This window comes from Carassius carassius, chromosome 3 (genome assembly GCF_963082965.1).
Source record: "Carassius carassius chromosome 3, fCarCar2.1, whole genome shotgun sequence".
NCBI lineage: Eukaryota > Metazoa > Chordata > Actinopteri > Cypriniformes > Cyprinidae > Carassius > Carassius carassius.
In genome coordinates this window covers 43,791,632-43,818,229 of record NC_081757.1, presented here as the reverse complement: position 1 = coordinate 43,818,229, position 26,598 = coordinate 43,791,632, and the positions used below count along the sequence as shown (strand labels likewise).

The 26,598-nt window shown below is 41.7% G+C and overlaps 2 protein-coding genes and 1 long non-coding RNA gene across 4 annotated transcripts in view; 2 read left to right on the top strand and 1 right to left on the bottom strand.

The window, feature by feature from the left end:
• Positions 1–26,598, top strand: part of LOC132127750 (uncharacterized) — a 461,390-nt gene that overhangs the window by 186,323 nt on the left and 248,469 nt on the right. The gene's annotated exons all lie outside the window — the stretch shown is intronic.
• Positions 1–26,598, bottom strand: part of LOC132127618 (obscurin-like) — a 499,117-nt gene that overhangs the window by 385,400 nt on the left and 87,119 nt on the right. The window lies entirely within an intron of this gene.
• Positions 23,247–25,795, top strand: LOC132127485 (uncharacterized). The gene is made up of 3 exons (XM_059539388.1): positions 23,247–24,099; positions 24,175–24,213; positions 24,526–25,795. The coding sequence occupies exons 1-3, from the start codon at positions 23,886–23,888 to the stop codon at positions 25,770–25,772; spliced, it is 1,500 nt and encodes a 499-aa protein (XP_059395371.1). The 5' UTR covers positions 23,247–23,885; the 3' UTR covers positions 25,773–25,795.

The following is a 26,598-nucleotide window of genomic DNA, read 5'->3' as shown; positions in this document are numbered from 1 at the left end:
TAGCTGAAAAATAATGAGATTTTATTATAGGTTTAGGGGAAGCTAGGACAGACAACTACACCTAACGAAAATTAATGTTTTAATATTTTGCTATAAATCCAGAGACAAAAGGTTACTATTGTTAAACCATGCCACAAATTAAAAAAATATTTTACAAATGTATTTATTTAAAAACAAATACAAATGGTAATCCATTTGCAAATAAATAAAACACGGTTAATGTACTTTTATATAATAAAAGGAGCATGGTAAATTTTTGTAAGGGAAAACATGATTAGGATTTTTCTATAAATATATTGAAGTGATGCACTCACTTTGACATGTAGGCAATTTAGAAAGTATAGTTTTGTTAAATCTTGAGTATTAAAGTCATGAGAGAGATGGATAACAGGGCAAAATAAAGAGACTGAAAAGAAAAATGGAAGTGAAGGTGCAGTTCAGGAGAGAACCTTTAATTATTTTGCATGTCCCCAAACTAAAGATTTAAAACTTTTTTATGTGAGGTCCATAAAAAAAAAATAGTGTTGTCCATGAATTTGTTTGTATGAGTTTGAGATTTCCTGGTCTGAATTTTTTTCCCAGTCCACTCCTTATGGAAATTGATGCAGACTTGCGGTTTCATTTACTATACATAGGCCTACTGAAGCTCGGAGTGTTTTCAACCTCTGCCGTCTCGATATATTAGTACATGAACACATAAACACAATCTCTATCATGAATCACTTCATGAGCATTTTGAGAAAACTATCATCATATACAAAGAGCAGCAATGTTTCAGGATTTTAGTACACAGAATAGGAGGTATGCTCATTAGATATAACATATTTGAGTTGATGTATATGCTTTTATTTATTATTTTTTAATTAACTATTTTTCTTTCCAAACTATTGTTAGAAGCAGTGTTTCCTGTAATTATGCAAAGATTTGGTTTCAAAAAAAGTTTCACTAAACAATTTCTTATGATTTTAAATTTGCATTGAACTTCAGATCAATCTTAAAGTAAATTGCAGAACTAAAGTCTGATTGTGTGGTGGATGTTCAAATTTGATCATCTTAATTCAAGTGATAGTATTGAGTCAGATAGTCAGATAGTCAGAAGTCTGACAGTATTGAGCTCTACTTTAAGGTTAAACTTGCATGGTGTAAATGTTTGAAAATTATTAACGGTTGCAAATAAACATTTATTAGAGATTTTTAAAAGTAATCAAAAAGTAATCAAAAGTAATCAGTTACATTACTTTAATAAAGTAATTGAAAAAGTTACACTACTATTACATTTTAAATAGGGTAACTTGTAATCTGTAACCTATTACATTTCCAAAGTAACCTTCCCAACACTGCACACGAGTCGTGCATCTCCTCAGGTGTCAGAAACCAAGGACACAGAGGCACGCACTTCTTGGAACGCTCACCTGGGTAGACAGACATAGTAAAACACTGCTCGTGACAGACGGCTCCTGAAGAGCAAAGAAGATACTTCCAGGCAACCCATCTATGATGTCATGGGGCAAATGGGCCAATAGATTGCCGTTGTTTCACACATGCTTCAGACACCCGATCATGCAGGCTGCAATCCCCAATATGCATGGATATACAGAGAAGGGGAACCTTTGTAAGGAAAACAATGAACCATTAAGTGGGGATATTCCCTGTATGTTTCTGTATTTTGTGATCATAATAAAGGAAATTATATTTATGCAGCTTATTTTTAGAGGTTGCTCAATTCCCTCAATTACTGAATTGATCAGTTTTGAAGATGATGGCTCACAAGATGAAATACTATTTAGAAGTTGTGAAGGGTGACAGTTTCACTGTGAGTCAGCTCATGTGCATTTAGTTATTATGCAAACTAAGGACACATTTAGGCTACATAATTTTTTGCCAAAACACGCGCATGCAAAAAAAAAAAAAAAAACTCTGGAATGAACAAGTAATGAATTGTAGTTTATCCTTGTTTGAATTTGTACAATGCAAATCATTAAGATTATAATCTGTAGAAAACAGTAAGCGTGAATATCCAGCCATGAATATTTAATGGACCAAAAGCATGTCATACAAATTCAAACGTATTAACCACTTATTTGCCAAAACATACTTACAAATTAAGATCGATTTGGAGAAACTGTTATGTTCAGAGTGCTTGACCTTTGCAAAGTGCAAAGTTTTGGTTTTTGACGTCTTGTTTAGGAGTGAGGCGTTGTTTCACACATGCTTCAGACCAGTGTTGTGCTAGTTACTAAGAAATAGTAACTAGTTACAGTTACTAATTACTTGATTCAAAAAGTAACTCAGTTACTTTGTTGATTACTTACACCAAAAAGTAATGCATTACTGTTAAAAGTAACTTTTTAGTTACTTTTTTAAAGAATGCTCTTTAATGTTCCCATTAATGCCCTTTTATGCGTTATGGTCTATACAAACACAAAATTGACTTAAACAGAAAGTAATTTTTAAACACTATTTTATTTAAGTCAGACCAGCACAAACTGAATACTGAATATAATAACAATATAAATGCTGTTTAAAAATTAAATCTATGTTATCATGCTAATAAGCTGCCTGAATGTGATGGGACGTTGGAGCTTAGCTTAAAATCACAAAAATAAGTCTTCATGTTAACAAAGAATAGTACACAAGCATCTCCAAAACTATCAAAGGTTATTAAAAAATAAATTCATTCATGAATTATTTTATGACACACATTTTTACTGTCTTATTTATGTAGAAAAACTTTATTTTTATCATTATTATATATTATTATACAGGTTATGCATACAAAGCTTTTGTCCAAAATGACTTACAAAAGAGGAACAAATTACTCCAGAGTCAGTCACAATGCCCAGTTTATTATACAATAATAATCAAGTGTTAAGATTATCACAAATTGAACAAGATTTGGATGCACATCTTTCTAAATTGTTGTATTCCACCTTGTACTACACTTGATAGAGAATAGAGAATCACTTTACTGTAGCCCTGTTCCACATAATAATATTCAATAAAACTGTATGTTAACACGTAGCAGCTTGCTGCATGAATCCGTGAGTATGGTTTACAAATCCGAGGGAACGGATTGCGAAAGCGTGCGCACGAATTATGAATTTGTGGGTACGGTTTACAAAATCTGAGCGCATGGATTGGAAATTCGTGATCACGGTTTGTTAATCTGCGGGCACTATTTGTTAAACCGAGGGAACAGTTTATGAATTTGTGAGTACGTTTTATAAACTGAGGGGATGGGTTGCAAAACCGTCGCCATGGATTTATTTATTTTTCCTCCTACAGGTGATGTGCGGGGCTCTGTACGTAGGAGCTGCATGAATCCGTGAGTACAGTTTACAAATCCGAGAGCTCAGTTTACAAAACCTGAGCGCATGGATTGGAAGTTCGTGGGATAGGATAGGTCACTCGAACCAGAAAGACACAAAATGTTTTTGTCGTTATGCTCAACCAAAGTGAAATAATTAGCATATTTCCAATTTGAGAAACTCATCTTGCTCTCGCCTTGACTCGCCATGCCCACAGTGCGTCTTCGTGTTTACAGTATTTGGCATTCACCAATCCTACTATGCATCACTGCTGTAAACACGCTAGGCTGTAGGCTACACTTCAGCCAAAATTAATTTATTTAACAAAGTAACGGACAATGCACCATATGGTAACAGTAACGGAGTTAATTTATTTAAAAAGTAATGCGTTACAGTATTAGTTACTGTCAAATGTAACTGCCCAACACTGCTTCAGACACAGATCATGCATGCCCTCTAGGGAGTGTGGAGTTCCCAAGAAGGGGAACCATTTATAAGGAAAAATCTGAACCATTAAGCAGATTGCGTACATATTCCGACCTCATCTCCTTGTCATGGTCGGGGTGCGGGGATGAGGCGAGGGCTCAAATGCAGAAAGATAAGAGCATTTATTAATCATCAAATATAAACAAAACTACAACAAAAACTACCCCAAGGGGGAGAAACAGCAGGCAGGCCAAGACAGGGCACGGCAAGGCAAGGCAAGGCAAGGCAAGTGGAACATACACACATCCAACAATACTCTGAACATAACATTAATTAACGAACCAGCAGTGGACTGCAGACACAAGGAGAATAAGTAGGGAACCTAACGAGGGAGACACAGGTGGAGCAACTAAAACAATAATGACATAGGATGGGCGGGATCAGACAATAGACAGGAGAGAGAGAACATGGCACCAGACAAACACAAGCCATGTGCTCACAGAAAAACAGTGTCATCTGGTCGCCATCCTGGGCACACCAGCTGAAGACTGTGACATAACCCCTCCCTTAAGGAGCAGATTCCAGATGCTCCAACAAAAGAAATCCCAGTGGGAGGTGGAACAGAGGTGGATCAGGGAGAGGGATGGTGGGCCAGGCCCGTGTAGCGGAAGAGGGCATGGAGGCAGAGGTAAACAAGGGTGCCAGGGCGGGGCCAGCAGGTCTGGAGGCAGCAAAAGTGAAGCCTGCCTTAAGGAAAGAGCCGGCAGGGCAAGCAGCTGAGGTAGAGCTGACATCAAGGGTGGAGCTGGCAGACAGCGGGGCTTGGGCAGCGCTGGCAGGGCAAGGAGCTTTGGTGGTGCCGGAACCTCACCCGGCTCTGGGAAAGCCTCTAGGCCTTGAAGGATGGAAGAAGCCTTCTTCCTCCTCTTCCTCCATTTCCTAGAGGGTGGCACTGCAGTTTCGTCTGCCACCTCCGGGGGCACTGCAACCTCCTTGGCCACCACTGGGGGTGCTGCAGCTTCGTCGGCTGCCTCTGGGGGTGCTTCAAGCTCATATGCCTCCACCAGGGGCACGGCAACCTCTTGGGCCACCGCAGCTTCGTCGGCCACCTCTGGGGGCACTGCAGCCTCTTTGGCCACCACCAGGGGCGCTGCAGCTTTGTGGGCCTCCTCTGGTGGTGCTGAACCCTTTTCGGTCACCACCAGGGGTGCTTCTGATTCTTCGGCTGCCTCCGGGGTTGCTGCAACCACTTTGGCCACCACCAGGGGCGCTGCAGTTTTGTTGGCCGCCTCTGGGGGTGCTGCAACCTCTTCGCCCACCACCGGGAGCACTGCAGCTTCATCAGCTGCCTTCGGGGGCACTGCAGCCTCATCGGCCACTTCTAGGGGTGGCAAGGTGGATCCATTCTTCCTCCTCCCCCTCCTCCGTTTATGAGGGCAGGGCACTGCAGCATCATCAGCTGCCTCTGGGGGTGCTGCAGCTTCATCAGCTACCTCTGCAGGCACTTCAGTCTCATCGGCTGCAACTGGGGGAGCTGAAGCCTCATCAGCCGCCACGGGGGGCTCTGTAGCCTCATCAGCCCGCACTTCTGGAGGCCTTCCAGCATCATCAGCCGACACAGAGGGCGCTGCAGCCTCCTCGGCTGGAGGGTTTCCCTGATGAGCTAGGTAGTCTACGAACCCCACAAATGTCAGGTGATCCAGCCCCTTCATCCTCCACCAATTTAGAGGCTCATCAAGGGCATAATTCAGAAGGTCCTTGAGAGCTGCATCGTTGTAGTCCAGCCCATCCACAGCATTCCTGAACTCCATCGCAAATTTCCTCAAATCAGTTCCCTGTTGATGGAGGGAACTCAATGCTGCTACCTTAAGCATGCGTTGGTAGAGGGGGCTGCAGATAGTGGAGGCTGGTAAATTGAGTGAGCCCATCTTCTGCTGAGTCCTCTGTTGGCTGGTTCTTTCTGTCTTGGTCGGGGGCAGGGATGAGGCAAGGACTCAAATGCAGGAAGGAAAGAGCATTTATTAATCATAAAATATAAACAAAACTACAACAAAAACTACCCCAAGGGGGAGAAACAGCAGGCAGGCCAAGACAGGGCATGGCAAGGCAAGGCAAGAGGAACATACACACATCCAACAATACTCTGAACATAACATTAATTAACGAACCAGCAGTGGACTGCAGACACAAGTAGAATAAGTAGGGAACCTAACGAGGGAGACACAGGTGGAGCAACTAAAACAATAATGACATAAGATGGGCGGGATCAGACAATAGACAGGATACAAACATGGCACCAGACAAACACAAGCCATGTGCTCACAGAAAAATGTTACATGTGACACTGAAGGCTGGAGTAATGATGCTGGAAATTCTGCTTTGCATCACAGGAATAAATTATTATTTTTAAAGTATATTCAAATAGAAAACTATTATTTTAAGTTGTAATAATATATCACAATATAACTTTTTTTCTGTATTTTTGATCAAATAAATGCAGGCTTGATGAGCAGAAGAAACTTCTTTCAAAAACATTAAAAATAGTAATGTTTCCAAACTTTTGGTCTGTACTGTATATATATATATATATATATATATATATATATATATATATATATATATATATATATATATATACTGATTTAAATAAGAAATGCCCAATGTTCCTCAGGAGGTTGTGGAAGCTGTTCCAGAGGATCTGGAGGAAAGGTACCATTCCATCAGGCTGGAAGAAGGCAGAGGGCTGTTTTGTGCCAAAAGAAGAGAACTCCTCAACCAATGACCAGTTCAGAACAATCTTACTGTTAAGTGTAGAAGGCAAGATCTTCTTTTCTGTGGTGGCTAAGAGGACGACCTCATACGTGACAGAGAATGGATACATCAATACTGCCATCCAGAAAGGTGGAATTCCAGGCTTCTCTTGAGTTTTCAGTCAGAAGATCTGTGAGACTAAAGCCAGCAAGCGCAACCTGACTGTTGTCTGGCTGGACTTGGCCAATGCCTATGGATCAATCCCCCACACCCTTATCCATGCAGGATTAGACCACTACCACATCCCACAGCACATGAAGAGAGTGGCAAAGCCTAGAAAAAAGTATCGTAACTGGCTGCACAATCTCCCCCATCCCCTTCGTCATGGGAATGAACCTCCTAATAACAGCTGTGGATAAAGAAGCACAGGGTGCAAAAATGGAGTCAGGCATCAGACAACCCCCAATAAGAGGTTATATGGACGACATTACCGTGATGAACACAACCCATGTGGAGGCAAGGTGGGTGCTAACTGTTCTGGGCCACATGGCAACGTGGGCCAGAATGAAGATTAAGCCAATGAAATCCAGGAGTTTGGTGATCAGGAACGGGAAGTTGACCAACAGGTTCAAGATGCATGTGCAAGGGGAAGTGATTCCATCAATAGAGGAGAATCCGATCAAGTGCCTCGGCAAGTGGTTTGATGACTCACTTACTGACAGGAACAACATAGCCAGTATGGAAAAGCAGATGGAGGAATGGCTAAGGAGGATCGAAAATCAGGGCTCCCTGGGAAGTTTAAAGTTTGGCTCTATCAAGACAGACTGTTGCCAAGACTCATGTGGTTGCTGACTGTGTATGAGGTCCCTATGACATGTGTTGAAGGAGTGGAGAGGAATATCAATAAGTACCTCAGAAAGTGGTTGGGAATCCCCCCAAGCTTCACTTCAGTAGGCCTCTGCATAAGATCAGGGCAGCTCCACCTTCCTCTGTCATCCGTAGTTGAGGAATTCAAAGTTGCAAAGTGCAGAGTCGTAAAGATATACAGAGACTCACAGGATAAACAAGTCAGACATGCACATGACTTGGCCAGCACTGCTGACCCACCATCGGGAGGGTGTTGCGGATAAGGGTCGAAACACCCAATGAACGATGGGTACCGCCTGATGACATCAACCCCTCCTGGCCAAGGCTACATTCACTTAAGGTGTATATATATATATATATATATATATATATAGAGAGAGAGAGAGAGAGAGAGAGAGAGAGAGAAAGAGAGAGATCTAGATTTCTTCGCAACCACCTTCAAGCAACACGAATTACCTTAGGCTCGCTTCCCCGCAGTTCCTGTGCCACCCTCTCCTGCTGCCTACACACCTCCGCCTTCCGGATTCATCACTTCCCTCCACCATCTTGGACAGTACCTTCATCCCAGCGTTATTTATGTTCCAGTTTTGTATTGTCTGCAGTCTCTCATTAAACTTTGTTAAACTCGCACTTGCTTCCAGCTCCTCCTTCACCCAGTCGTCACATAGATGTGCTACAATTTTTGTTTACTTCATTGACTTTTGTTAATACTTTTACCAATTATGGATATTATTCATGCCTTTTACTAAAAAGTCAGAGCTCTGATATGAGATAAGATCAAACCATCAGATAATCCAACAACCAGAAACCAGCAGAATAAAAATAAAAATAAAAAATATTTTTTTTAATAGTATTTTTTTTCACTTTGCCATTAAATCTGAACAAACATGCATTATAAACTACTAGATTGAATTAAATGTTTCAGACTTATGATTCTGATTTGTTGTGTTTTGCTGACTAAGTTTTGTATCTTTTAAAGTTTTATGTGCCTCTAGAAGCTTGCGTTCTGCAAGTGAACGTTGTTTGATTGTGCCATCCCAAAGAAGCACAAAAGAAGGTCTTCTAAATTAACTGTTCCAAAATGAAAACTAGCTTTCTAATCTGTTGGTATTCTATCACACATATTTCCTATTCACTATTCTTCTATCTGTTTTCTTTTTATTTATTATATTATTATATATATAAAAAAACCTTGCTACATGTACTGCGTTAAGCTAACTGAGACTTGTAATAGCACTTGTATGTCATTGCTCTTTTGTTGATTTTGATTGCTTCAATTGTCCTCATTTGTATGTCACTTTGGATAAAAGTGTCTGCTGAAAGACTAAATGTAAAAGTTGCTTACCTTTTATTCAGCACAGACATTATTTTTCCTCTTATTGATTAACTTACATATTTTGAGCTGGATATCACAAAGAGATAAAAGAGAGACTGGAATATGGAAACTTACCCATTTAACTGTAAGCTTAGAGCTGAACAGCTGAAGATGAAGGTCAGAGTGTCCATTTTCACAATCATGAGTGTGTTTGCAGGTCTACCAGCTCTTGTTTGGTCTGTCAGAGATGTCATTCATCACTGAAAGAATGGCCACCGTATTTCAGTCTTCATCATCATCCTACTCCTCACTGACTTTGTTGAGCTTCTCTTGAATCCCTACATATGGTTAAAAATCTAAAATCTCTTAGATGAGATCCCCTCCTGTAAGGACTGGAAAAGTAGATTTGTGGACCAATACTACAGTCAAAAAAAAGATATAAAAGACTATTTTACCTTTTACAAGGCTCTTTTATTTTATTGTATACCAGCCATTCAATAACATTGTTTCCTGTAATACATGGGAATCTAAAATACACATATAACAAGTGATGTTCTCTGTATGTTAGTTTTTTGTGATCATATTAAAGTAAATATCATATCCATGCAGGTTAGTTTTAGAGGTGAGAGGTTGCTCAATTCCCTCAATTTTAATAACTGAATTGATCAGTTTGAAGATGATGGCTCACAAGATGAAATACTGTTTAGAAATTGTGAAGGGTGACAGTTTCACTTGTAGTCAGCTCATTTAGTTATTATGCAAACTAAGGACACATTTAGGCTACATAACTTTTGCATAAATGCCAAAACACGCACATGCAAAAAAAAAAAAAAGAAATGGTATGAACAAGTAATGATTTGTACTTTATCTTTGTTTGAATTTGTACAATGCAAATCATTAAGACTACAATCTGTAGAAAACAGTGAGTTTGAACATCCAGCCGTGAATATTTAATGGTCACTGGAGCAAAAGCATGTCCTAAAAATTCAAACATATTAACCACCAATTTGCCAAAACATAAAATAGTTACAAATTAAGATTGTTTTGGAGAAACTGTGATGTACAAAGTGCTTGACCAAGCTTTGGTTTTTGACATCTTGTGTAGGAGTGAGAATGAGCTGCTCTGCACTGGTTTCAAGTAAAGTCAAAAGATGGATCAGAGATGGTCCATGTTTCAGAAAGTAGGGGCTTTGTGTGGGGTTTCAGAGGAGGTTGGTGGGATTTGAGTTCAGGACTCTCACAGCCTGGGGGGGGGGGGGGGGGGGGGTTGTTGAGCAGTCTGGCGGAGCGGATCTGATGCTCCAGTACTGTCTTCCTGGTAGTAGGAGGTGGAAAAGACTGTGAGGTCCTTCACTATACTGTTTGCTTTGCCGGAGCATCATGTAAGGAAAATGTTCAGGATGGAGGGGAGAGGGGAACCAATGAGCATTGTGGCTGTGTTCACTGTCCGCTGGAGGGTCTTGTTTTCTGCTGCAGACTCTCTCCACAGTCAAGCTGTCGATGGTCAGTGTTGGGGTGGTCTGCTGAAGTCCATCACAACCTCCTTAGTCCTACTACATTGAGGGACAGGTTGTTAGTGCCACTGTCACAGTGTCTGGTCTGTGTATCCCTGGGTGTCCACTAGAGGTCTCATTTCCCCTTATCTTCACCCCACTTCAGTACTGCATTTCATTCAAGCCCTTATCTGGACTAATCACTTCATTGCACACAGCTGTTCCCACTCACATTGTTTGCGCCTGTCCATATATACCCTGTTTGTTTCTGTCATTGTCAGAAGTCCTTTGAGTCCTTGGTTTATGTCACCCTGCTTTTTCGTGTTCCCTGGTGTTTGTCGTGTTTCTTGATTTGGATTGCTTTTCTGGATTTTGTCCAGCCCAGTGCCACTGCACAAGATGGCTGCCGGCCCCGCACCATTGCACAAGATGGCCAACCTTTAGCCACTCCACAAGATGGCAGCCACCGTTGACTCTCCAGAGTTGCGTCAGGTCCCCGTGAACTCTCCAGAGTCGAGTCAGATCCTCGTTGATTTCCCAGGGGCTAGTCAGATCACCATTGACCGTCTAGAGTCAGGTCAAGTCACCATTGACCATCCAGAGTCAGGTCAAGCCACCATTGACCATCCAGAATCAGGTCAAGTCACTGTAACAATATTCTTTCGTGGGAAAAAAGAGGCGGGAACCGGCAGACAATCACAATGACTTTAATAATAAAATAAAGACAAAACAGCGTGGCAGCCCCTCGTGGACGACTGCTGCGCACAAACAAAACCAAAACACAAAATAAATCCCAGGCCTGGTCCTCACTGAAAAATCCTTCACTGTCGTCGCTCCTCTTTTGTATCCTTCCATCTCCTCCGTGGGACTCGAGACCAGTGAGTGTCGCATGTGTCGTTCATTTCCAATCACTCCACCAGTCTCGCTCCGTTCCCACAGCTCTTGGCCCCGCCCCACTTGTCACAGTCACCATTAACACCCATGAGTCAAGTAAAACCACAGTTAAACCTCATGAGTCAAGTCAAGTCACCCTTGATCTCCGTGAACAAGGTCAAGTCACCATTGGTCTTTATGAGCACAGTCAAATCACTACCGTTCTTCCAAAGCCTAGTCACATCTCAGCTGAACTTCCAGAGCCTCGTCACATCCTGTCTGTTGTATCCAGCAATGCTCTCTCAGCCTGTTTTATTGCTGTCAAGAAGACTGTTACGGCTTTGAAACCTCCAGAGGTGGCGGCAACTGCTGCAGAACCTTCAGAGGCCATCTACCCTCTCGTCACGGCTATGGAGGCCACCTATGGTGGGTTTCTGTCTCATCGACTCGACTGTGGTGGTCCTCTGCTCTACCCTGGTGGGCTTCGGTACCATCTGCTCGGCTGTGGTGGGCTCCGGTTACACCTGCGCCATCCCGGTGGGCTCCAGTTCTGCCTGTGCCGTCCTTGTGGGCTCCAGTTCCAACTGCTCCACCCTGGATTCCTGCTCTGTCGGCACTGCCCTGGGCCCCTGAACTTTCTAATCCATCCTGGTCTCTTTGTTTTGTTTTGTTGTTGTTTTTTCACTTCCTGTCCCTGTTGCCCTCTTTGGACCTGGCACTCTGTCCCTCCCCCTGATCCTCCACCATTCCACCTCTCTCCTGGACTCTTTGGTTTGTTTTTTGTGTTTTCTGAGGAGCATCTGGAAGCTGTTCCTTAGAGGGGGGGGATAATGTCACAGTGTCTGGTCTGTGTATCCCTGGGTGTCTACTAGAGGTCTCACTTCCCCTTATCGTCACCCCACTTCAATACTGTATTTCACTCAAGCCATTATCTGGACTAATCACTTCACTGCACACAGCTGTTCCCACTCACATTTTTGCACCTGTCCATATATTCCCCTGTTTGTTTCTGTCATTGTCAGAAGTCCTTGGAGTCCTTGGTTTATGTCACCCTGGTTTATGTCATTCTTCTGCACAATCTGACTTTGCTGCAGCCTGGAATTGAACTACTGGTTCCGTCTGGTCAGAGGAGAACTGCCCCCCCAACTGAGCCTGGTTTCTCCCAAGGTTGTTTTCTCCATTCTGTCACCGATGGAGTTTCGGTTCATTGCTGCTGTCGCCTCTGGCTTGCTTAGTTGGGGTCACTTCATCTACAGTGATATCGTTGACTTGATTGCAAATAAATGCACAGACACTGTTTAACTGAACAGAGATGACATCACTGAATTCAATGATGAACTACCTTTAACTATCATTTTGCATTATTGACACACTGTTTTCCTAATGAATGTTGTTCAGTTGCTTTGACGGAATGTATTTTGTTTAAAGCGCTATATAAATAAAGGTGACTTGACTTGACTTGACCCTGCTTTTTCGTGTTCCCTGGTGTTTGTTATGTTTCTTGTTTTGGACTGGTTTTCTGTATTTTGACATTTTGCCTGACTGGATATATGATTTTTGGATTCCCCTATTAAAACACCGCTACTGGATCTCCCTGTTTGTGTGTGTGTTTCGTGACAGCCACATCATTCATCCAGTTGTGCCACTTCCTCTCTGTAGTGTGTTTCATCACTGTTGCTGATGAAACCTACCGTAGTTGTTTCATCCGCAAACTTGATTATGTGGTTGGAGATGAACTTGGCAGTGCAGTCGAGGTTCAGCAGTGTGAAGAGCAGTGGGCTGAGCACACAGCCTTGTGGAGCACCTGTGCTCAGTGTGGTAGTGCTCGAAGTGTTAGAAAGCACTAGTTAGAAAGTCCAGGATTCAATTACATAGGAAACTGTTAATGCCCAGCAGGTTTAGTTTATTAATGAGCTGTTGTGGGATTATTGTGTTGAATACTAAGCTGAAATCGATGTACAGCATTCTTACATGGGAGTCTTTATTTTCTAGGTGGGTAAGAGCCAGGTGGAGAGTGCAGGAAATTTGGACGGTATGCAAACTGGAGTGGATCGAGTGTGTTGGGGAGGCTGGTTTTTCTGGTTGTTAGTTAATAGTGAAAACTGGTCCTTATAATAAAATGCTACCTTTTTTCTTGTTTTGTTGTTGTACAATAAAAAATGTGCTCTTTTTATTTATCCTTTTTATTTATCCTAAATATACTCATGCAACCATTTATCCTGCTTGCAACAAGACGAATACACACACACGCACACGTTTGTTTTTTTGAAAAGTGAGGACATCCCATAGGCGTAATGGTTTTTATACTGTACAAACTATATATTCTATGGTCCTACACCAACCCTACACCTAACCCTCAAAGGAAACTTTATGCATTTTTGTCACAAAAAACAAGAGCGCGCACACACACACACACATATTGAGTTCCTTTAGCTCAACTGGTAAAGCATTGCAAAGCATCTGATAAATACATACATTTAATTTAATTTAATTTAATTTAATAAAAATAATAATACACCATTCAAAAACATTTAATTCCCACACAATCCTAATAATACACCAACATTACATGTTGCCCATTACATTATCCTCACCCACACAACAATTTCAATCACTTATTCAATAATTTGACAGATAATGGAATTAGAGAAAATGTGTATCTATTCAGCTTACAGACTGGAACCCTATATCTCCTGCCCAAGGGGATTAGATCATAAATATGAAAAATATGGCTTGGGTCACCAATAATTTTAAGACTCTGCTTCTTAACAGACCTCCCAAAAATGTCCTGAAGTGAAAGTGATGACTTCTAACCACATTTTGAAGTTGTGACCTACGTTTAACAGTCTGTTAACTGTCAAACCATATTGTAAGACCATAACATATTATAGATTCAATATCTGATCTGTAAAACAGTAACATAGTTTTATCCACCCCATAGACCCACCCCATAGAGCCTTCTCAAAAATTTTAAGCGCTGACTAGCTTGTGTATAAAAATCAAAGTAGATACCTAAATACTTATGTTGTTAAATCCATCAATAGAGCTGAAGGTACTAAATGTAAATTTTATGTGAACACACAATCATATTTGTAGATTTAGGCAGAGGCGGACAGAGTACACAGTTTCATTACTTGAGTAAAAGTACAAATACCCCTTGCAAAATTTTACTCAAAGTAAAAGTACTACAGTCAGATATCTACTTAAGTAAAAGTACCGAAGTACTTGTTTTTAAAGGTACTTGAGTATCATGACTACAAGAGTACATTTTTCTAAATATCTCATTACTACTGCCACAGTGCTTACATTTATTTACAGAAATGTCCTACATGGAGTTATGAAAAATGTTAATACCTTTTTTAAAATAAAAGTTTCACGGTGCAGGGTGCTGTCTCAGCTTCCCCTGTGGTCTGTGTTGTCCTGTCTGTTTGGTAGCTCGTGGTCTGGGCAATCAGCTCTGGTCGTGGCAGGGTTGTGCAGATCACGAGCTGATTCTTCCCCACCTGTCGCTCGTTCCCCGACTCCCTTATATGTCTCTGCTTTTCTGTCTGTCGTCATAAGTAGATTGTTTTGTCTTTTGTGTGGTGTCCAAGTTTCATTCTCACCTTCTGTTTTCCTGTCTAAGGATCCGTAGTTCGGATATCCGGCAGCGCGAGTGGTCCGCAGTGTGCCGGCCAGCTTCGGAGATCTCTGTGTGCGCCAGAGCATTTTATTATTGTTTATGTTATTTTGTGTTTTGTGGCGAGAATAAAGATTCTCCTTTTCCTTACTCTGCATCTGAGTCCTCTGTCTAGATCGCACGTTGACAGAATCTACTCACCACTAAATGGATTCAGCAGAGGAAACGGAGCTGCACCGAGCTCTTCTGCAGCAGGACTCTCTTCTGGGTCAACAGCAGCAGGAAATCGCAGCTTCTCGTCGCGCCTACTCAGAGAACTCTCCCACACTCAACCAGCTAGCAGAACGGCTTGACCAGCTGCAGGCCAGCCCTTCGGCTGCCCCGTCTGTCCCGGCTGCCCCATCTGTCCCACCTGCTCCTCGCCACGTGGAACCGCAACTTAATCCACCCGCTCCATACTCGGGTGAGCCCAACTCATTTCAATAATTTCTGTCCCAGCGTTCGCTGACTTTCACTCTCCAGCCTTCCTGTTTCCCCACAAAACAATCCAGGGTGGCGTTCGTCATCACTCCCCTAGTAGGTCAAGCGAGAGAGTGGGGGAACGACTATGCGGGACAGCACAGCAAGGCACAAGAATAGTTTCTTCCCCCAGGCAATCTACCTCATGAACAGTTAAATGCTCCCCAATTATGCTTATAAATGTGCAATATCCTTATATTTATTTGTTAACCCTCCATCCTAGAACATTCCTGCATCTCACTCAATCCTATTCCATTACCATGTATAGCACAATTGTTTATACACTTATTTATGTGCCAATTTGTAATTCTCCTTTTTTGTAAGGTTGTAAGGTTTTTTTTATTTATTTTTTGGTCTGTGTGTTGTTGTCTCTGTGTACTGGAAGCTTATGTCACTAAAACAAATTCCTTGTATGCGCAAGCATACTTGGCAATAAAGCTCTTTCTGATTCTGATTCTGATTCTGATTCTATTACTACTGTAAACTTTGCAAATAGGACATCAGCCTATTGAAGGATTGAAGGATGCGTGCACAACTAATAACTAATATCATCACGCAAGGGTTGGCCTGCGCTGGGTGCGTCCCTCCCCCTATAACTGTTCTGTCTCGCGGAGGAGCTCATTTGTGTGCATCTGTGTGAAACACACATAGGAAAAAGGAATGACAGAAAGAACGGCTCCCCTCCAGCCACGACTCGGCTCCCATCGTTCATGTTTATGAGCCGTTCAAAAGAATCGGTTCATTCGCGAACGTCACAACTCTACTTGTTATTCGCTATAAAAGCCGCCTCGCTATACATTATCCCACTTATTACATGGATACTTACAAAATAAATAAATAATTTGACACAAAATATTGATTTAAAAATGAGTTTATTGATTTAAAAACGATTGTATTGCTTCCTTAGCAACGGCCTGTTTTTCATGGCAAGGGTGTGTTTGGACCTCCAAATCAACCCTGGTCTTCTCCTACCAGTGTCTCATAGAATATAGAGGGTTCATTCCATGTCAAATCAGTCAGAATCCAGGAAAGTGGTTGCAGCATCATCTCAGATGAAGAGTTTTTCTATATTACGTTTGGGTCCCAAAACCAAGGCCTGCAAAAATATTCATATTTTTGTCAGTCCTTGAGATTGTCATTTTTTAGCATCAATCAGAGTGTTTGGGCTTTAATATCTTGAAGTGTTATTCATAGCCTCACCAAACTTTGCAGAATGGAAGACAAACATGTTCTTAGTATAACTGAACTAAAGTTTGTACTGCATGCCTATTGAGTTTCTACAAGGCCCTAGACTTGGGTAAATGGCTTAAACCCTGATATTGAAGGTATTATAAACAAATTTTCTGCATCCATATGACATCAGTCATTACATTTTCTGTAATCTTGTAGTAATCGTGTGCCAATATTTGAGGTCTCTATCACTAATGGTCATGAAGATATTAATAATGAAGCAAAGTGTAGTTTTTGGTCATTTTACTGGTCTAGTTCAATTATACCAGTATTTTTGACCTCATACATTTTCGATCTTTTCCCCCTCTCTCTAGGAATTGCTTGCACAAACAATGTTGGAGAGGCTCCACACACGGCTCCAGCATATCGTCAGTCAGCAGCCACTTGACCTGGATTACTTAGAATTTGTGTGTTCTCAGGAGGCTGTTCTTTTTAGTGCTGCCTCTAACCAGGTTCTTATTCCACAAGCCATTGTAGATGCACTCACAGACCTGCACAGGTTGGTTGTTGAAGAAAGAGAAAATCAGGTCTCCATAGTATCTGTGCAGGTTCATCATGGAGCAACTGGGCGTCCAAAATTTAACATTTCTCAGGATTCTCTGTTACATCTCATCAACCAAGGTCTTCCTGTGCCGTGTATTGCTAACTTGATGGGAGTGTCCACTCGCTCTCTCTTCAGAAGAATGAGAGAGTTTGGCTTTTCTGTCAGAGCAAGTTATAGCACCTGTTCAAACGCAGAGTTGGACCATTTGGTAACTGAAATCAAAAAAGACATGCCTCATGCTGGGTAGCGCTTGGTTTAAGGAAGCTTGAAGGCCAGAGGATCCCGAGTGCAGTGGGACAGGGTGCGGGCCTCCATGCACCGTGTGGACACTGTTGGCATCCTTTGTCGCATGAACCAGCTAGGGTGTGTTGTGCGTCGCACCGATTCCATTCCTGGTCCCAAAGCTCTGGTCCATGTGTACACCAATCACAAGCTAATACGGTCTGTATAATTCTAAGAGTTAAAGAGTATTGCATTGACCAGATGTATATGAAAACTATCATGATATCACTTCTGTTTTGATTTGATGCCATATAAATGAAATGGATTTCACTTACATATGGCAGGCTGTACTATTATAGTGTCTTTTGTCTAACCAGGTACAACATTGTTATTTTTGGTGCTGTGGATGGCTTTTCTCAAAAGGTATAATTTACATAAAAAAAGAAAAATAAATAAACATTTAAGAGGACAGCTTGAAAAAGAAAAAAAATCACCCCCTTTTTTCTATAGATCATGTACCTGGGTGCAGCAAACAACAATCTGTCCTCAACAGCACTGGCCTTCTTCCAACAATCGGTGGAAAGATATGGATTTCCATCAAGGTATACAATGGGTCATTCCTTGCCTTTCGTTCCTCACTACAATATGCAGTCTTGTATGCCATGCATCTAAAGAATGTACAGAAGGAAATAAAGCTAAGTGATGAAAAGGTAATAATGGTGCTCCCTCTGTTCTGCAGTAAATTAAAAAGAAATGTGTGGAGTACTCCTTCCAGATTGGGTGAAAAAGGGAGAGGATATAGGAAATTACTTTTCGGTTTACTGCAGAGTGGAGGATCCATGTTTCTGACGAAACACTTGATGTTATTATATTTAGATAAATTAAATGGACAGTACCTGGTAGCCTTGTAAGCTTAAATGGAGTATAAATCAGCATAAAAAATAGTATTTGCAGTTTATTAAATCGTTTTCGACCTAATTATTTTTCACTGAAATAATCACACACTTGAGACTGACAGACTGCAGTGCTTGTTGGAAGTCGTGGCCTAATGGTTAGAGAGTCGGACTCCCAATCGAAAGGTTGTTAGTTCGAGTCTCGGGCTGGCAGGAATTGTGGGTGGGGGGAGTGCATGTACAGTGCTCTCTCCACCCTCAATACCATGACTTAGGTGTCCTTGAGCAAGTCATTGAACCCCCAACTGCTCCCCGGGCGCCGCAGCATAAATGGCTGCCCACTGCTCCGGGTGTGTGTTCACAGTGTGTGTGTGTTCACTGCTCTGTGTGTGTGCACTTCGGATGGGTTAAATGCAGAGCACGAATTCTGAGTATGGGTCACCATACTTGGCTGAATGTCACGTCACTTTGTTGCTCGGCAGCCCGAAGAAAAACGCACAGGCCGCGGTGCTCACTGCTGCCACAGTGAAGACGTCTTTGACATGGTTTAGTGACTAAACGTTCATTAAACAAATACTGAGCAAACTTCCAGAAGGCTTCAGTAAGCGTAGAGCTATCTATCTCCAGTAGATTGGGCTAATCCAAAATTGTGAAAACAAGGGGGGTGTTCTGAAGACAGACTGTGACCTCTGAAACAGCAAGTTTTGAAAACACCCCAATTAGCACTTCACTCCCGATGAAATTAAATAAACATTCTCTTACTGAATGTTTCGCTCACTGCATAGGCTGAGTAGCCAAACACTCAACCGAGTGCAGAAGAGTAAAAAGATTACCTACCTATCAAGCACCCAAGATGTCTCAGTCTGAAGCTACACCACATCTCCCCTAAGACGCCTCCTTCCATTAGACGTGCTCGCGACTATGTGAATGCTCACTTCACCAACTTCAGTTTGCAAGTGAAAGAAGAAGAAAAGCCTGACACAAGACAACTGGTCAGTCATAACGACTCTCACCATCTACAACAGAGCCAAATACCAGTCGCTTCCTCTACAGGTGAACATCCCACTGATTTTGTAGAAAGGGAGCAGCTGAAGCACCCTCCTACACACATAAAAAGGGACTTTTCACCCCAGCCTAGACCTTCAGTGACTCCACAAACTGAACTGTCGGATCTAGCAGCCTATCTATCACGCCTTGATCAGCTGACAGCGGGATTCAAGGTTTTCGACAACAACCGTCCTGAGTCCTACTTGTCCTGGAAGTCCATCTTCTGCAACGCCATAAAAGGTCTTCACCTTAAGCCCAGCGAAGAGCTTGACCTTCTAACCAAGTAGCTCAGCGGGGAGTCACTTCAACACGCTCTGAGGATTAGGGCGGTCCATGTGAACAACCCACAAGCAGGCCACCAACGTTTGTGGCAGCGTCTAGACAAGAGTTATGGCTCTCCAGAGGTAGTCGAAGCGTCACTCTTCCAACGCTTACAGACTTTTCCAAAGATATCCAATAAAGACACTCACCTGCTGCAGGAGCTTGCAGATCTTCTGCTAGAGTTAGAGTATGCACAAAGTGAAAGTGATCTGCCAGGCCTTAGCTTTCTTGACACCCCAAGGGGGATAAACCCAATAGTTGAAAAGCTCCCTTACAGACTCCAGGAGTCATGGTTGAAACAAGGGACAAAATACAAAAGAGACAATGGTGCAGTTTACCCACCTTTCTCATATTTTGTTCAGTTTGTAAATGACTACGCTGAAATGAAAACAGACCCTAGCTTTATGCTACAAAGTTCAAACATAGTAGCTCCAAAGGTTGACAAGACACCGCTAAAACCAACCAGATACAGAGTCCCTGTTACGGTGAACAAAACAGATATCAGTCAAACAAATGCCACAGCTCAAACATCAGTTCTCAATCCGGACAAGCAATGTCCTATTCACCACAAGCCCCATTCACTTGCTAAATGCAGGGGATTTAGGTCAAAAACACTGGATGAAAGAAAAACTATTCTCAAAGAACACGCTATTTGTTATAGGTGTTGTTCCTCCACAAGTCACAGAGCTAAAGACTGTAAAGCCATTATCCAATGCTCAGAATGTAATAGTAATGTGCACGTGTCCGCCAGGCATGCTGGTCCACCTCCGTGGATACCTAAAGACTCTAACCCTCTGCCTCAGAACTATGGCGGAGAGTTCAATTCCCCAAGCCCTGTAACTACGACCAGTTGCACAGAAGTGTGTGGCCAAGGTCTCAAAGGTATATCCTGCTCTAAGATTTGCTTAGTCAACGTGTATCCCCGCACATCCCCTGAAGAGAAAAGGAGGATGTATGCCATGTTAGATGATCAAAGCAATTCATCCTTAGCCAGGTCTGCCTTCTTTGACATGTTTAATGTAAAAGGTACCATACTTCCATACACCATGAAAACATGCGCTGGTTTATCAGAGAGTGGAGGGTGCAGAGCTAGTGACCTTGTTATTGAGGATGTGAATGGAAAAGTGTCCATGCTGCTGCCTATACTAACAGAATGTGATCAGATTCCAGATAACAGGGACGAGATTCCCACCTCTGAGGCTGTGTTTGCTCACCCTCATCTACAGGCGATCGCTTCGCAGATTCCTCCTTTGGACCCATCAGCAAAAATCCTTCTCCTCTTGGGCAGGGACATTATCCAAGCTCACAAGGTCCGCAGTCAGGTGAATGGTCCAAACAGTGCGCCTTATGCTCAATGCCTTGATCTGGGATGGGTAGTTATAGGTGATGTCTGCCTCTCAGGTGCCCACAAACCCACAGTGAACTCTTTTAAGACAAACGTTCTTAACAATGGCCGCCCTACCTTCCTCAGCCCCTGTGAGTAGTATTATCATATCCTTAGTCTCAAATCTGAATGATTTATGACCCTGATTTATGGCCTGATTTATGTACGTACAGTCAGCGTAGACTGACAGGTAGTCCGAAATGTACATGGTCAGTTTGGATTGATTTATGACTATATGACCTGTCAGTCAAAGCGGTTGCCATGTCACTGGGTCCTGTCACCCTTGATTGACATGACAGAGGTGTGTGTAAATCAAAAGTTCAAACATGTCTCAGATTTGACTTGTGTTGCGTTTATTACTGGATATATGATGGTTGTATCTGTAACCGGAGCTGTGGGGGTTTCTGTGAAGTTCTTTCCTGACCTGTTACCCACTTCCAGTCAGGGGTGTTTGGGTTCTTCCTGGAAAATAAAAATGGCTGAGTAAAAGTGAGTGTATTGACGGCTTGACAGGATCAAGGTTTGTTTGATCTATATGGTATATGTTGATACCTAGACACCAACAGTGTGGCTATGGCTGGTCTACATCCACCTCTGAAAAGGAGGAGGATGTCTGGAGTCTTTCCAGGTGAGAATTTTTTTTTTATTTTAGGAAATGCATCAGGAATAAAGGAAACACCGATTTAACATCTTAGAAACATCAAAACCTAGGACACTAGGTTTTATAATTTCTATGACAAGTCAAAGAGAGAGAGAGTGAGAGAGAGAGAGAGAGAGATAATTATTTAAATCAGCAACTAACCAAGCCAATGAAGAGATAAATAATTTAATGTTATCTGAAATTAATAAAATCAAACAGGCATTCATTGATGTTAAGAAAATACTATCCATAATATGTGAAGTAAAAGGAGTTGAAATCTCACGTTCAATTTAAAACCAACTTTAAAACACACACACACACACACACACACACAATGCATATGTTGATATTTAAAATAGATGATACTATTTTCTATATAAAAATAGTCTCCATTCGTTTCTTAAAAATACAGAATGATTTTATGTTAGGCTGTTGCACACATCAACGTTGTTTCCTTTGAAGCTGCTGCGGCTACATATGACACGCCCCTTTTTCGCAACTCTTTTTCGCGTGTACAAAAGCTAACGCCGCAGAAACTGAAGCTTTCTTCAGCAGCTAAACAGCTTTTTTTGCTACGGCTTAAAGTAGGACAACATTTTTAAAAATGTCTGGCTCTCCTAACGGTAAGTCTAGTTTTCATTAACTGCCGTTTAATTCAAATTTGTTTATGCGTGATCACGGTATGAGTCATCCCATTGCTTGACAGGTAATTTGATGTTATGTGCGCAGAGCAGCGGTTATGAGACGATTGTGAACGAGATCAAAGCGCTGAACGCGGGCGGTATGATTAAACTATTGTTTCTTTATTTATTAAAAACATATCGTTATGTATAGCGAACGCGTGTTTATGTTCGTTCTTTTTCATTATTCCCGCCGACAGCGCGTCCTCCACAACCTAACGTTGCGCTCGAGGTCCCCGGGATTAGGCCTGACATCACACCCGCACCCGGTAAGTTCTGTTAATAATTTATATTATGTTGTAAAAATAAAATAAATTGTACTTGTTCTAGGCTTGGTGTTTTATGATCGTTTTTTTTCTTTCTCATTCATACAAACAGCGGGCGCTCAATCGATTAGTACGGCGAAGGAGCGAGCCGTGAGAGATACGCTAACTGAAAACAGGGATCGCTCTGTGAGTTTTTTACTTTTATTTTTAATCAATATATAGATCTATAAAAGATTTCTCTTACAATGTCAGAAGAAAAAAAAGACTAAATAAAACTTTGTGTCCATGCTAGCTTGTTTAAGACGGCTTGTTAACCGGTACCCGTCCGTTACAACTGCTGATCGACATGAAACAGCAAACAGTGCTAGACAAGAGCCGTCGTTAGGAAGAAGAGTGGTTGTGACTGCGCAGATCCATTCACCGCCGCAAACATCTACTAATTCTACACCTATTGGTATGTATTAATCATTTGTATTATTATTTAGAATATATTTGTATCACATCCTTGAAGAAAAAAAAAATTATGCTTGTTCTTTCCACTCTAGATTGTACGGGGAGTTTTGCTGACAGCATACCTCGAGCAATTGCTGATCCCTGTGTTAGAAGACCGGGGTCAGTATCAAGATCACGTCAGGAACACCAGAACGTGACTGCTCTGCCGGTTCAGGCTGGTGGACAAAAGACTGCAGGCCCCTGTGAGATCAACGTGATACCTAACACCCCTGAGCGAAAACAATCAATCAACAATCAACTCGTGAGTATAGAGGAATGAAATTAAATGATTATTATTAGTAGTAGTAGTAGTATTGGTATTAATTATTATTATCAATATTGTACATAATCAGACGACAAGGCGCTCAAGTACGAACATTTTGCTCAATCATGGGACAGATGCGATATGAATGCCCCATCTAATGTGGATCAAGAGAAGAATTTAAATCAACCCACAGACACTGTTGAAAACATTGCAGATTCAGATGATAATGCAGACAAGCTTCCTTCTAACCAGGAGGAATACAAGAACCAACAGCTGAACGATGCAAACAAAGACATTTTGAACACTATTGTCAAGAACCAAGAAAGAATTATAGAGGACCAAGCACGTCATAATCAGGCTATTGTCAAGAACCAAAAGCAGAACGACGCAAACAAAGCCATTTTGAACACTATTGTCAAGGAGCAGCAGAAACATGGGATCATCCTTAAACAAATTGTTGCGTCACTAAAACGTCATGATGGTGGTCATGCTCAGGCAGCCTGTGATCAGGAAATGACTGTAACGCTGTTAACCGAACTGCTGGACCTTTTTAAATAAGTGTAATGGTGAGTCCTATTTTCTTTACCCAGTTTTTTTTTTTCCTAAGTGTGTATTGTTTTTTGACACAAGTGTGCATAGATGTGGTTTTATGATTAGATTTTTCCTTCTTCTACTTTTAGTTGAGAGGTGTGTATTTTGTGAATATTTTTAAAATAAATTAGAGTTAGAAATGGCTGCAAAACGTTGTCGGGAGTCATGTGATGGTGAACAAGATCCTCAGTTAAGTTGCAATAGGGATGATAATTTCCAAAATCAACAAAACACTACAGAAAAGCTACTCAGACTCATACAGACTGTTGATGAGATGAAAAAACACAAGCCATCTAAGTTGTTAAAATTAATAAACGCGGTACAATCAAGGGCAGAGCCTCCTCAACAGCCAGGTGATGTGCCAGAACCAGTTTTTGATTTTGAACAGTTTTTAAATTCACAACAGCCAGATGATGTATCAGAACCAGTTTTTGATTTTGAACAGTTTTTAAATTCACAACAGCTAGGTGATGTGTCAGAACATTTACATTTATTCATTTAGCTGACGCTTTTATCCAAAGCGACTTACAATTGCTATATATGTCAGAGGTCGCACGCCTCTGGAGCAACTAGGGGTTAAGTGTCTTGCTCAGGGACACACTGGCGGTTCACAGTGGATTCGAACCCGGGTCTCCCACACCACAGGCATGCGTCTTATCCACTGCGCTAACACCAACCAGTTTTTGATTTTGAACAGTTTTTAAATTCACAACAGCCAGGTGATGAGTCAGAACCACGACCATATCCGATTTTTGAACCGTTTTTAAATTCGCAGCTAGGTGCGGGAGCTGGTACCCAGCCACACCACACTCCTGACCTGACAGACCCCTGCATGGGTCTCACACAAGCTGAAATAGAAACATTTGTAAGAGTGGGTGGCAATGTGGCTGGATACACAGTGGTGCCACGAGGGCGATTCAATGGTTTGGAAATCCACAGGCTTATAAATCTAAGGGAAATATCTTCTACAGGTCTAGCAGACTACACTGCGTTTTTACATGACACGTTTTCTGAAATAGTGGCGTTTTCCAGATTATTAGGTGGAGATGGTAGTTTAATTAACATCACTTTGAGCGGTCCTAGCTTGACATCTGATGTTAATACACTCCTGTCAGCTAGCAATGATTACAGTGTCGATCTCTTCATCAGCAATCTTGAAAAAATCATGCAAAGCAACACAGATGTACAGTTTGATGAGTGTTTAAATTTAAAAGTGTCTATAGCAAGAAGTAAACAAGGAGGCGCTCGACGAAAATTAAGGGATCTAGCCCACAATCAAGTGATTGATAAGAACAGACTTAATTTGTTTGTCCCCTCAAACATTGCTGGGGAAAACAATCTTTGTTTTGCAATCTGCTTAGCACACTTTCTTAACCCTCAGAAACCACACACTGAGTTAGAGCCTGTAGCGTCAGCATTGCAGGAGTCTGCAGGATACACCGATCAACATATGATATCACTTAAGGATATTGCTCAGTTTGAACGTATGTTGAATATTAAAATAGTGGTCTTCTATAGAACGAATACAGGGAAGCTGGAGAAATATGCAAACACAGATGTACCGCATCCTAAAACAGTGTTTTTGTACCTCCACGACAATCATTATTTTATGATTAAAAATCTGAAGGGGTTCATAGGCACACCATACGTGTGCGAGTATTGTTATCAAGGGTTTACTGCACAGCGAGATCACAGATGTCAATACACCTGCGATGTTTGCAACGCTTCTGAATGTCATCTTTACCCCAAAAAAACAAAACACTGCGGTGACTGTTTGAGGTACTGTAGGTCAGACTATTGTTTTCAGATGCATAAAAAGCCACCTCCAGGTCAGAAATTTGCACAGTGTGACGTTACCAAATATTGCGGTAAATGTAATAGACGTTACCATGTCAGTGGCATCAACCCCAAGCCACACAAATGTCCTGCTGATCGTTGTGTTCACTGTAATGAGGGTTTGGTTACCGACGGTGTGCATCAGTGTTTCATTCAACCGGTTAAGGAGAAGGAGCCAAATAATCGCTAAATTTTTTTTGGTTTCGAAACTCGTTATGAAAATAACAGGCATTTTGCAATTTTTGTATATGCGATCACGTTTGAGGGAGAAGAATTTTTGGCCGAAGGTTCTGATTGTGTAGATCGTCTCGTTAAGAAATTCAGACAGCCTCATTATAATAATTACACATGGATTGCACATAATGCATCTGGATTTGATCATTTCATTCATTTGGAATACTTCACTAAGATGGGGATACCTCCTAAAATTACAATGCAGGGGTGTCGTCTAATCCATATGTATGACGAAGCATTCAAACAGAGATTTATCGATAGTAACAGTTTTATACCCATGCGTCTAGCCAACACACCTGCTGCTTTTAATCTGACCAACTCTGTGAAGGGTTATTTCCCACATCACTTCAACCGTGTTGAAAATTATTCGTATGTCGGTCCATACCCTGCCAAAGAGTTTTACGGGTATACGACTATGTCAAACAAAGACAGAACAGAGTTCGATGCATGGTATAGTACTATCTCCGACCAAGTGTTTGATTTTAAAAAAGAACTAGCAATTTATGGAAAAAATGATGTAGTTCTGCTGAGGGATGTATGTATGAAGTATCGTGATGAATTCATTCTGTGTACAGGTCTGGATCCATTTAATTACACCACTCTGGCATCCACCTGCATGGCTATCTATAAAACACACTACCTCCCAAAAGACACAATAGCACTGACACACAACAGCGCATATATCAGTCAGAACAAAACATACTCGAACGTATCAATCGAATGGCTTGAATATATCAGCAAATCACGTTCAGTGTTTGTTCAACACGCTCTAAACCACGGCG